The sequence below is a fragment of the Cavia porcellus genome, unplaced genomic scaffold, assembly GCF_034190915.1.
Source record: "Cavia porcellus strain 051 isolate PalLab524CR breed Dunkin Hartley unplaced genomic scaffold, mCavPor4.1 scaffold_2, whole genome shotgun sequence".
Taxonomy (NCBI): Eukaryota; Metazoa; Chordata; class Mammalia; order Rodentia; family Caviidae; genus Cavia; species Cavia porcellus.
This window is the reverse complement of record NW_026947485.1, coordinates 61,800,039-61,813,415: the sequence shown is the minus strand read 5'-3', so window position 1 is coordinate 61,813,415 and position 13,377 is coordinate 61,800,039. Positions and strand designations below refer to the sequence as shown.

General features: G+C 35.2%; 1 protein-coding gene across 10 annotated transcripts in view; it reads left to right on the top strand.

Annotated features, from left to right (window-relative positions):
• Dync1i1 (dynein cytoplasmic 1 intermediate chain 1) overlaps positions 1 to 13,377 on the top strand; it is a 306,856-nt gene that overhangs the window by 34,725 nt on the left and 258,754 nt on the right. For 4 of the 10 annotated variants that reach the window (XM_063242471.1, XM_063242483.1, XM_063242450.1 and 1 more), the window contains 3 exons: positions 797 to 908; positions 7,188 to 7,302; positions 9,824 to 9,965. In XM_063242471.1, the coding sequence (XP_063098541.1) occupies positions 801 to 908; positions 7,188 to 7,302; positions 9,824 to 9,965 (365 nt within the window). In that variant the 5' untranslated portion in view covers positions 797 to 800. Of the gene's footprint in view, positions 1 to 791; positions 909 to 7,187; positions 7,303 to 9,823; positions 9,966 to 13,377 lie in introns of those variants that run through there. The other 6 variants (XM_063242491.1, XM_063242488.1, XM_063242479.1 and 3 more) reach the window with 2 other exon arrangements.

The following is a 13,377-nucleotide window of genomic DNA, read 5'->3' as shown; positions in this document are numbered from 1 at the left end:
CGGTAAAAGCTTTTCCAAGTTTACTTTATTTCAAGGTGTTTCTGGTACCATTATCACTTGTTTCACTATCACATTAAAATTAAATCTCATTTGGATACATTTTTCCAAGAACTTGCTATGATATTAGCTCTGTTTTATTCCTGTGATTATAGAGTGACCGACACAGACTACATATGTAGCATTCCATGCGTTCATAAATACTTTTTACTTTGAAAAAGGAAAGTGCTACAATAAACAATATTGCATTCAGTATGCAAATGAAAGTTTTTTTTTTAAAAAAACAGGTATATTTGAAATGAAATTAATTCTGACAGTTCAGAAGGAGTTTTATAGGAAAGGATTATTGTGTTAGGTCTTCAGCAAAATATGATGTTAGACAAAACAAAATCTCCATGTACCCAAGCTAAGCATAGGATGTTTTTAGAGTCACAGAAACTTGAGCAGGGCAGATCTGGAAAGGTTTGTGACAGCCTATTTTCTTTTCTCAGTGTGGAATGAATTGCTCAAAATTGGAAGTCATGAGGATTCTTTTACAATTCTTGCTGATTTTGTTTACCTGTTAAATTTGTACAAAAAATGTTTTGCTTTTTTAGAAGTTGCTCTTGTTTCATAGTGATAGTAAAACTGTATTTCTTTAGTCATTTATGTAGACATAATAGAAGATTTATGTAGAATTAGGTTAGATCTAATCGTATTTTCAAGCTGCATTTCCTTTTGAAAAGTTCTTGCAATGATAATTCAAAAAGATTTATTTGTTATGTATTCACTTGTTTTTTCTATTTTTCTTCGAGGAAAGCAAAATGTCTGACAAAAGTGACTTAAAAGCTGAGCTTGAGCGCAAAAAACAGCGCTTAGCACAGATAAGAGAAGAGAAGAAACGGAAGGAAGAGGAGAGGAAAAAGAAGGAGGTAAATACTGGGTGATGTGGTGCTGGGGGGTAAAAGGAAAATCACTCACTTGGAATAGTCAAATGGATAAGAAAGACCCCTTCAAATGATTCTTTCATAGTATCTAAATAAATGGATTGAGTATCTACCTCGTTGGAAGAGCAAGGTCATTGGAAGTGCTTGTTTAGCACAGCCTAAGCGGGATAGCATTTGGCCAGAGGGCCCAAGGGCTAAGTCCACTCCACACTTGAACAGTCCTCTCAGGTGCTCTTTGCTCTCTTTATTCTTAGACATCTCTGAACTTGTCTGTTCCTCGGTTTCCTCTTCTAAGTATGGAAAAAATAACAGTGGGGTTGCCAAATTTAAGAGAGTTAATCTCTTACAGCAATTGGCAACACCTAAGATTTTATAATTAGTAACTAGTAAGTGTTAATAATTTTAAGAAATGATTTTTAAAAAATATCATCCAAAACATTTTAGAAGAGAGCTGGAAAACGATCACCATGAATTTCCTTTGCTCCAGTGATGAAGAATCCCGGGTTTTATTGAGGGGAAAGAGGAAGGAGGTTGGTAAGACACTGTAAGATATAGCATTGTCTCGTGTTAGAGCCAAAGAGGTTTTAAAGCTTCACTGAGGTTTCTCTTTCCACCAGTTAAGCAGCAGGGACCCAGAGTGAAACACGGCTTCTCTGCTGCTAGAATCAGAATTCTGGACTTTTAATTCCTAACAGTGCTGACCGTAACATTGTTTTTCTTCTACTATCTCAACTGAGCAAATAGTTTTTAAAAAATTCTCTAATTTATTGTTTCAATGGAAAAATATCCCAGATGCCAAACATACTTCTAGGAAGAAAATTTTGTTCTTTGTATCATTCGATAAGCTTTTAAGTATAGAGAAACCAGAGTTGCTTCCCCATGTGGTATTTTTCTTTAAGGAAAAATAAAATGTATTTTGATGTTTCATTATCTAAATAAATATTGTTTCATATCATAAGGCTGAAAGATCAAACTAACAGATTTATTTTTCAACAAAGTAAGACATAATTGCAGTTGTATTTTAGCCTTGTGGCATCTCCCATATCTCCATACCACTGCAATTTGACTGATGTAATAGTTTATTTGTCCTTGACATTGTGCATAAATGTTTTCCCTGAGAAGTCTTTGCAGTTATGTATGCAGTTTTTGGGTGAAATAGAGGTGAGAATTGACAAGGAACTGCTATTCATTTCCATGCAAAGTCAAAAAGGCATTAAGTGATTATGTTTCCTTTCCTTCAAATGTCAACACTTACTGCAGCTTCAAAGCACCTGTTATCCTTTACTAATAACCAGTTTCCTTTTAAACTGACATTCTAATATCCAGCTTGAATTTCATAGAATTACCACAAAATGTGATGTGATACAGGAAATCTGGTTCCAAATTATGCTGTCGGCTTCATCTTTTTCATTTTACACATTTTGTAGAAATTACAAGCAAACCACACTTGCTACCTTTTTTTGCTGTTGTTGCTTTTGTTTCTATACCCACCAGTACTGCCTGATTGAGATGTGGCCTTTTACCTAGCAAAGAGAACCCTGAGATATTGGAGGTGGCAGGTGGTGGGAAGTGTGGAATGTCTGGGAGGATCATCTTGATAATCCTGGGCCTTTACCTGGTTCTGGAATTAAATTCACATGAATTTTTAAACTGACAGGGTGGCTTAAGTCCACCCAGAGTTGCCCGGCAATTCAGTCCTATTCTCCCTTCCTTGGTTTCTGTATGATCCCAGTCAGGGCCAGATTTGGGGATGCACTGGCCTGCATCATGTTTAAGCTCTGTCCTGACTCTAAATCTTCTTTCTTCATAAGCTGTCTCCCCTCAGAAGATCTTACATCTGTTCAGAGTAAGCATTTTTCACAAACTGTGCTAATTTAGATGGTTCTGAGCAGGTAATTTATCAGACATAAGACAGTAAGGCCTGGTGGTGACACAGGGGAGCTTCTGAGTGGGATGTGGCCTGGAAACGTGTTTCTGGAACCTTCCCTAATTTTGGGTGTTAGGTATTTTGTTTCAACAATGAGAAAAAAGGAACCAGGACAGTCAGTAAGAAAGAGCTCATTTGGCTTTAAGACCAGCAACCAGAGTAGCTGAAGGGAACCCTATACAATGACATGTACACAGTTAGGATCGTTGCTAGTGAGATATATTTTTTCCAAAAAAATGCCCCATTATTGAAGGAATCTTATAATTCAAGTTCCTTAGCTTGTGTGACAACATTTTGTAACTGAAAGAAATGGGGAAGTTGTCTCTTTTCTTCTGTATTTTTCAAACAAGGAAATATGGTCCAAGCCTTAGAAGTGGCCTTCACTTATCTCAAGTCTCAAGAGCATTCTTAACCTGTCCCCTTCCTCAACTTATGGTGATCATCAGGTTTTCTTGCCCATTTCTTTTCTCCTTAAAATCCACCTACCAGCTGGATTCTGCTGCAAGATAGTATCCTTTATTTGAAATGCATAGAACCAGAAGTGCTTTGGTGTTTTGATTTTTTCAGATTTTAGATTATGTGCCTATACACATGAAATAATGTGTTTAGGATTTTGGAGCATTTTGGATTTCAGCTTTGTGTTTTTGTTTTTTTGTACTGAGGATCAGACTCATGACCTTGCACTTGCCAGGCAGACACTTATGCTGCTGAGCTAAATCCCCGATCCTAATTTCAGCTTTTTAAATGGGGTGCTCAACCCAGGCCACATGTGACACCTTTACACCTCCACTGCTAGGTTAGTTCTGTGCCCTGTCCTTAACCTTATCAAACTCATAGCACAGAGCTTTTTCCTCCCTCTTCAGAGGGCTTTCTCTCTCAAGAAACAGCAAGCTTTGAAGGCTAAGTCTGTCTGTTGATTTTGTTTTACTTTTTATATTTTATCATCAGAACAATGTCTGGCACAGATTCTGACACATAGTAGAACTTGAGCCAACAGGCCACTGTCATCGACTCCAAGTTAAAGATTTTCTAGTTTTTGTGTTGTTTATAGAGAATTAGAAATAGCCTTAAATTTATAGTTTTGGTTTTGGAAGCTTACTTTAAGCATGTATTTTTAAATGAAATAAATTTGATATTAAAAGGCTCTTTGGTGCTAAACTCAGTGACAATTTTTTTGCTATATTCTGAGAACTAGAGTGAATTAGGACCACCCACATTGATCATCTCAATAGATTGTAGAAAACTGTGTCCGTGTATAAAATTACCACTCTCTGCTTTTTTGGATATCAACTGTTTTCTTGACATGATGGGTGAAATTGGATTTCAAAATAAATATAGTGGTTACCACTGAAGACAAAAGCCCAGTTTCATGAAAAATCAGCTTTAATGTAATGAGGTGAGCTTGATGGGGGCCACCCTGAAATTTTGTTCTGTCCTCAGCCTAAGACCTGAGGTGGATGGTGGAATGGGCAGGGTTTCTCAGCCTCTCCTCACTTGTTTCTCTAATAAATGTGGAATTGAAAACTGATTGACAGTTCTCAGCTGGCAAGTTTTCTTTCTTTGATTATTCCCACTGGATCTCAGCTGTGATTGTGCTGCAAACACAGAAATAACACTTGCTGGAAAGGTACCTTGCAGGTACTTATTTATTAGTCCTGCAGAATCACTCCTTGAATCATTAAGCATAAGGTAGGGTCCTAAAGCATGTGCACAGAAAAAATAAAATATTTCATGACTAGGGCACTTGGTGTAATTGTCCTAGAGGAAGTAACACATTGTTTTATTTAAGGTGTTTATTGATAACTATCTTTATATCCAATAAGCCCCAGTTACCTAATTTTGAATGATTAACTTTGAGTGTTGATGGTTTTCCTAAGCTTCTGTTTAATCTAGGTGGACATTTATCCTAATTAATAAATCCCAATTTATTGCTTATTTCCTTAAGAATTAAAAGGGAAACTAAAGAATGAGTTGCAGAGGTTTTGTTTTGTGGAAGTGATATTCTGAGTAAGGGACACTGTTTTTGCACAATGTGTGGTTACACCCATTAAAACGTGATTTACCATATAATGCACTTCTTGAATGCTTACTGGTTAAAATGAGAATAAATCTCAAAAACCCAAAAACAGAGCCTATATCTTCCATGAGGAAAGCTTTGGCGAGCATGCCCTAAGTTGGCTCAAAGGGAAGAGATTAGGTAAGGCTGCTTTCCAGTTACTCTATGACAGTGTCATTAAGATTTTTCAGTTTCATTTCTACTGACACTCTGCTGCCGCTCAGTAAATTTTGTTGAGAGAATGAAGGAAAGTTAAAGATATTTTCGCTGCTAGAATATAAAAATAGCTTTGCTGGGAGGCCAGGTCTTTGGATGTCTAGATGCTTTGCTCTGTCATGTTAGCAAAGGAGCTTTTCAGTTAAGTGTAGTTGATGGAAACTGCCCTAAATTATACGTAGTTCCAAGAGTCTATAACTATAAGTAATGCTTGCCACAGGCAGATGCTAAGCCGTTTATTCAACACATTTTTAATTGCTTGTCTTCGATGTACCTGCCCTTGATCTACTTTGAGCACATAGTGGTGAACAGAATAATCATAGGTCTGCTCTCAGTAAAGCCGACAGTTCACTTACAGCTGGACTCTTCCCTATAATACCATACTACCCAAGGTTGAATTTCTAGGACAAGCTTTCTTTCCCTAACACTTTTGTTTGTATTTTATAGCTGCTATGATATTTACCTTTCCTTCTGTCCTCTTTAAACATTCTGACAACTGAACATGGACAGAGATCTTCACTGTGCAGCACCCTGCTCATTTACCTTTACCTTTGCCTCTGTGTATATGTAAATTTGGGAACCTGTGGCATTGGTTTAATGCTACAATTGGAAATGAGCAGGAAAATTTTGTACATTTACTGATGGAGATTACACTGCCATTTCAGAATTTGGGGTTATGTGAGAGGGCTGCAATTCTCACGTACATTCTTTAGTCCTTATTGGCTTCCAAAATGACAATTTTCTCTCTAATGATAGACTTAGAAATATGAATGCATTTCTAGCCAAGGTGAGTGATAACAGAATTGTTGAGCCCAAAGCGACATGCAAAGATGCACTTAGTTTATAATCAGGGTGTAGGCTACTGTCTGGGGCTAAGTCAGTAATTATTAAATGGAGCAGTTACTACAGTATGGTACATGGACTTGTTCTGCTTCCAATGCCATGACACAGATTATGTTTCTCATGACTGATGGAGGTGATGCACCTGTTAGGGTACTCAGCTTGCTTCTGGAGAAGAAAAGGATGTCTTAACAACTGGACAGTTGTTTTTAGACAAGCTTTGTGAAAACTTTACATCTGTATGCTCACAAAACTTCCTTAGAAGGTAGCAATGCATTAGTTTTCTCATGTTGCAGTTTTGGACAAGTTCCTTGTCTTGAGTAATAGCGGAGTTATGGGCTTTTAAAATTTCTCCCAGAACATCTCCTCTTTAATTTCCATTTTAAATTGTCACTATTCTATAAAAATCAAACCAGGGATATGATCTGATATTAGGAAGTTCACACACAGTGCATTTTTAAACAGAATATGTGGAAAGCTGTCCAAAGTGGTGTTGTGTACTATATTTTCCACATAATTTTCTTCTTTGAATTAATGTGTACAATGAAATCCTATGAAAATCTGTATTAGGTAACAAGAATTATAGCAATATTTTATTAGCAATTATATTATCTTAATATAAATTCTAGTCCTGTTTATTTGTAAACCATAATAAACTTATACTACTAATGCAAGATAATGCATTTCACAGTCACAGATTTTCATAAATAATTTTCCTTTCAGCCAGATTCCAACAATTCCTGTTTCCACAATTCCTAGTATAGGTCATGAATTAATGTTAATTCTAAATACCTTCTTATTATGCTAATGCTCTAGAAAGGCTAACATTCTAAAAACAGATATATCTATCAGAAATATTTCATCTGGATAATTTCTTCCAAATAGAAGTGACATAACAGGCTAGCGATATAGCTCAGCAGCACACCACCAGCCCGGCAAGCATCACGTCCTGAGTTTGATTCCCAGGATCACAAAGAAAGAAACAAAAAAAGGAGTGACACAGACTTTCATACCATCTAAATAGAGGCAGGAAATAAAAACCTTTAACCAAAAGAAAAAGTGAGCACCAGATCAGTCACTGTTATATGGGACAGTTATGATTATATCTGTTTAGGGCTCTGGCCTAGTTTTCACTGTCATATATTTACAGTTCTCCATTTTAGCAAGGAAAAGCATACATTTAGTCATATTACTAACTTTTGTTACTGACATCTACTCCTTTTAGGCAGATCTGCAGCAGAAGAAAGAACCCGTTCAGGATGACTCTGATCTAGATCGCAAGCGCCGGGAGACAGAGGCTCTGCTGCAGAGCATTGGGATATCTCCAGAGCCGCCTCTAGGTACTTCAGAATGCTCTGTGCTCCTGTCCCCCAGACCGATAGGATGTACCATGTCCAGCATTGGCTCTATTTTATTTTTAAAAAATCTTTAGCTTTGTGGTTTTTTATTTTGATTCTGGTGGTTCAGGTCACATGCATTTTTGGAATTGAGGGGGCTGGAAGGAGATGGGAAGAAAGGTTGTAGGCTCACTAGTAATTTGCTGCTTCATTATATTGCCAGCAAATTGTTGAAGAAATCTTGAAATTTGATTAATTGAAATTTTGGAATTTTTTATTGCTTTTATTACGTTGCTGAATTCCAACTTAACTTTGTCTATCCAAGTCCTGTGAATCTATGAATAAATTTTAATGCCATCGCAGCCAAAGAGTTATTCCATGTTGGGAACAGAATTCTCAGGGGTAAATTTAAAGAAAACCTTAAAATGGTGGCAGATTAGGAACTAATTAATAAGCTTAACTGATTTTACTCTACTGTATATCTTGATTTCATCACTAATTGGCATTTTCACTACAACATCCCTTCTCCAACTCATTCATTCCTGGCTGATTGTTCATGAACTTTCTTTATTATGGGGGTCTAGATACTGCATTATTTGTTTGTGTTTCGTGTACCCCTGCATGTATTTTTTCTGACATCTATGATATTTTTTTCTTTTATTCTTTTATTTTTCCTATATTCAAGAGTAATCCTAGGGTGTCTGTAAAACTACAAGATGCAATATAATGAAAAAACTTAAATAATACACAGAAATACAAATTACATTTAAAATGATGTATCATTTAAGAATGCACTAGTTTTTATATTAAAATTAAATTTCTTTTATTTCCATAGTTACTGAAATGCAACAATTTTCCAATAAAACTCCAATTTTTCCACGTACAATAAATGTTTCCAATAATATGAATAACAAAGAATATATAAACCTTCAAATTAGTATTGCTGGATGTAATTTAATGCAAGAACACAAAACTTGAGTACCATTAAAAATTTACCTCAATCTCAATTTGTATTAGGTAAAACAATATGTCTAAAAATAATATAAGGTCTAATAAAGTTAGATATTTTTGTTTAGCTTCCTTGTGTTGTAGAAGATGTCACCTATGCAGTATTTGTTAGGCCTTCTTTAAGAAGCCTGCAAACTTCTCTAGACTTAGCTAACATATAATAACAATCAGAAACTTTGCAACCAGTTATATTTGTGCTTCAAAATAGCCTTTGAAATGCTGTTTCCTTGTGAACACTAAACATAATAGTGGTACATCCTAGTGTCTTCTATCCTATATAATGCCAGTAATTAAACTTTAAGAACAAAATACTTAACTATCCCTAAACCATAACCAGTTTCCCTACTCTCCCCACAGCCTTGCCAAGGGGCCCTGGCCAGCATTGGCTCCATTTTCATTTTTCCTCCTCCCGTCTGATTTAGCATGGAGGGGAATCAGTGGATTAATTGTGGAACCTCATGAAAACTCTGAGCTTCTTGACAGATCTGCCATTGTGGTATAAGATTTGGACAAAATAGTTAAACCCTTGACCATATTAAATAAATAAAAGGAAATTGCACATGATTGAAACCAAATGGGCGTCTACACTTCTGTATTGCTGTTTCACTCTGCCCATATGGATTCCTTGGCACTGTGATACTAAGAATTCATTGAATCATCTGGCAGGAACTATCTTGACTGCTTGGTGCAGCATTTGTCTGAAGGACATTTGACTTGTGTCTGGAGCACAGACACAAAAAATACATTTACATTTCCTTTAGCTTTGTTTTTCTTTATTACCCTTGCTCTCAGACTTTCAGCTTGTGCTGACTTTTTCGTTGAGCTTGTTTCTCCTGTTTCCAGAGAGACAGTTCACTTCTGTGTACGCAGCAACATCTCTAGGCTGCTGTGGGGGAAGGAAAACAAGTCCCAAATGCAGCAAACAGTACAACAAGCTGAAAGTATTAATTAAAAGTAAAAATAAAACAACCTGGCATTTTCCTTTGTTTTGAAAGAGATTTTCAAATTACGGGGTTCAATACGTGCCCTTCCTCTCTCTGTCACGTAGTCTCTCATAACTAAGCATTTGTCATGCCCCGGGCAATGCCTTTCTCCCCAAAGCATACACACAATAGATTTTTCTGAGTTTTCATGTCCATTTAAAATTACTCAGGATTACATATTTTATAATCTTTAAAGTTTTATAGACACTCATTTTATTTAACAGGTCAAATCTATACTAACAAAATAAAATGAAGAATTGAAATGGTCTAGTTTATCCTAGTGAGACATTTCACTTGGATTATTTTGATTCTCCATCTTACTTTGTTAGGGTGGACATGGCCTTAGAATCCCCAGGTTAATTCTGCCTAAATTCATTTCAAATTTTAATTTCTAACGTATGAAAAATTCACTTACTTTCTTCCTTTTCTTTCCTTTTTTTTCCTCCCTTATCCCATCTCAATCTCTCCTGGCCACATGACCACTTTCATTTGGGTCCATTTGTTTTGGTTTGTCTGACACTGCTCTTCACCAGTGCAGCCACTGCATTTTTTAACATGGGATACCTGTTATTTTCATTATTTAGTCCCAACCCCTATGTCTCCCTCCTCGAAATCAGTGAGCACTCCCAGTGAAGCTGGAAGCCAGGACTCAGGCGACCTGGGGCCATTAACAAGGTAAGAATTGTCCTTTCAGAAAGTCATGATGGGATGTCAGTCATATGAGAGAACACTGTTAAAACATTGTTCATTGCTCGTGCATCTGGATGTATGCTCAACTCTTTTATGTTTAAATCCATGTGACTTGCTGTTTTTTCGTAGCATAGCAATGATTCTGAACACCAGAAATGATAAACTTACCAAGCCTTTCTGTGTCTTGCTTAACAAACACAAACCATTAGTTTAGGCCTAAAATAAAAAGGAAACGGACCAAATCTAAATTGAAGACATAGCTAATTCATTGTTCTGCTTTGGTTTTGGTGTCTAATCCTAAATTTTTAACTTTAAAAGCATCTTGTTTATTTGCAATAGAATTAAATACTTTGAGAAATTAGTCCCTAACGTGTTATTAATCAATGCTGACTGCTTCTGTTTAGTAAATTTATCACAGTATTTATACTCATAAATTATGTAACTTCTCAAAGAGGACATAGATATTCTCTAATTTGACTGTTGAAGGGATATCTGAAAGGCAAGCATGTAAAAAGAAAAAAGAAGTTTCATTAATGTGGGTGGCAGCTTTTCCAGGATTCTTATATGAATGAGTGTGGAATGGAGGGTTGCAGCAGCTGATTAGCAAACACCCATTTTTCAAGAGGCCAAACGGCACTTGGATTGATGGTTTATGCCTATAAACCCAGCATTCTGGTAGAATAAGAAAGAAATGTCACCAGTTTGAGTGTAGTCTGGATAATTTGTCAACATAGTAAGACTATCTCAAAATAAAAAAAAATAATAAAAACAGTATTGGGGCTATAACTCAGTGCAAAGGTGCTGGGAAACTACAAATAAATAAACAAATAATCCAACCACATGGCTACCTCATGACTCAAGTGGTTGAGTTTATGTGGACAAACCCAATTAGTCCATATCTTCCAATTTTCCCAAGAGGCTGGAAATTTGTAACTATGCAAAAATTTTCTAAACGTTGAATGCTTACTTTTAAAAAATGGAATTATGGGCCAAATTTGCTTTCTAGTTTGGCAATTTGTGACCTTTGGTTTAAATTTTTAATGAGAAAAAGTCATAAAGTACTTTAATCAAGCTTCAAATAAAAAGAAACAACCTTCCTTAGTCATGCCCTTGTAACAAAGCAGACTTTTGGGTTGTCTATGTAACTTTTAATCCTTGTCTACCTGCCTATTGTTCTTGGTAATACATGCATTTTGAGGGAAGAAATACAAAATTTTACATTTTCTTTTCACATAATGCATTATTATAAATTCATTTTTTGAGCGTGCCTGATTTCTGTAGAAAACCAAGCAATTTGGTAGGCAAAACTGTGAACATGAAGATAAACTAGATTTATCTTTTCCTTTAAGAAACCAACATGTAAGACTAGAATGATCTCACACATGTCTGCCCACTGGTGTGCTTCAGACTAGAACATTTTGTTTGCATAGGGCTTTTCAAAAGCAATGGATACTGCTTTCAATTTGAGTGAAATCAAAGCAGAGGTTTTTGAGGGCACAAAACTGGTTTATTTTATCAAATTGTCTTCGTGATTTAGGGGACCATATGTCTCCTGTCAGCTTTTGCTTTGAATACATCAAAAGGTCTTTTGGGGGAAAAATAATAACAACACAGTTTTATATGATCTAACACTTATTCAAGAATGGGCATAGCATGGTCACCTTCCTTAGAGGTCCCTTGGCTTATTGTTAAGTTAATATATTTGTTTCTCTACAAATATATAAATACAGCAGCCTATGGTATGCTGTCATTACTGGTTAGTTTCAAGCAATGCAGTTGATATTAAGGTCTGACTTCACAGTTGATGGGCCCCTTTAAAAAGTTTCTAGAGAATACTAACCCATGCCTTTTGTATTCTGGAGACAGTAGCAGTTATTCCTTTCCAGTGAGCATCACTCCTCATTTCTTTCACTTTCTTAAATGATTTTTTTTTAACTTGGTGAAACACCAAGTTGGAAGAGGAGCAGATCTCTCCCACCCCATATAAAGTTCAACTAATTTCCCTTCTTTATAAGAAAAGTTGGTAGGAGTGGGAAACTGGAAGTCAGTAGATAAATCCCTTGCTAAGTGCAGTTTTCATAAAAGGCAAGAAAATTGGCATTGAAAAAGAATCGTTTTTAGAAAAACTGAGCACAATGTTTGCTTGAAGAGAGTACATTAGCAGAAGCTCAGAAAGCCCTGGCTTTGTTTGGAACTTAGGAGCGTTCCACAGAAATTTATGTTTTTGTTTTAATAAAATAGAGATGAGAGAGTTAAATCGCAGGAGGATACTATATTTTTGTTTTACAATTCCACTTGGACTGCCTTTTTATGTAAAAGCAACATCTTTGAAAATAATTACTGTATTATTAACTTTAGCACTTCATAAAACTGAGACTAAGAAAAGAGCTTGAAAAAGAGCTGGGAATGTAACTCTCTCTAGTTATAAATTCATCCTCCATTAAGAATTTGGACTTCCAAAAAGAATACTTTTAGAAGATAAGAATCCATTTAACACACTGGGTCATAAATATGCACACATAAATTCGGTCATTTTCTTTGCCAATAATTTTAAATAGAAATTAAAATTTTCTTGAGAAAGCCAAAATTGCAGATTTGTAATCCAAATAACTAGTTAATATGTAAATTGGCACATTAAAATATCCTATTATAGAGAACAGATTAAAATAATGCTTTAAAAACAGAAAGCATAACAAAAACCCCTTTTATTGATTTTTAAGAGCTCTTGAGTAAATGTTTTAAGGAGAAATATATAGTAATTTTTAGATTTTTCCAGCACAATTACTTAATTTTAAAAAATTAAAAGTTCCCAATTTGTTTTACAATTTCTGCTTGTTATTATAGTTCACTTTTCATTTATAACTTATATCATTGTTATTCTTCTCTTTTTCTTGATCAGTTTTGGTAGAATCAGTCATTGCTTAAGTTAATCATAATGAGCAAAGAAAGCATTGGCTTTAAAAAGTGACTTTTATTTTAAAAATTTAAAAGCCAATATGATTTATAAATATAGATTTTTAAATTCTTACTATATTATATGAAAATTAATATTGATTAAAAATTGCAATTTTATTTTAGTTAAGTGACTATGTTAACAGGATTCAGTATAAAAAAAATCAGAGAGAACAGTAATCATTACAATACATACCTAAATAATGCATGGAAAATTTAAATACTTGTTCCTTTGTTTTAGAATTCAGAAAACTAGGACTGGAAATATATTTTCTCAGTATGATAAATAATATTAATCTGAAACCAATAGCATATATTGTTTGTACACAGGAATGAAAGATTGCTAGTATATAACCCTTTATAAAGAATGTCTTTTGTGTAGTTGAAAACATGTCTCTCTTCCTCAAGAAATGATGAATTCCTTGAGAATAGGTTCTAAGTAGTT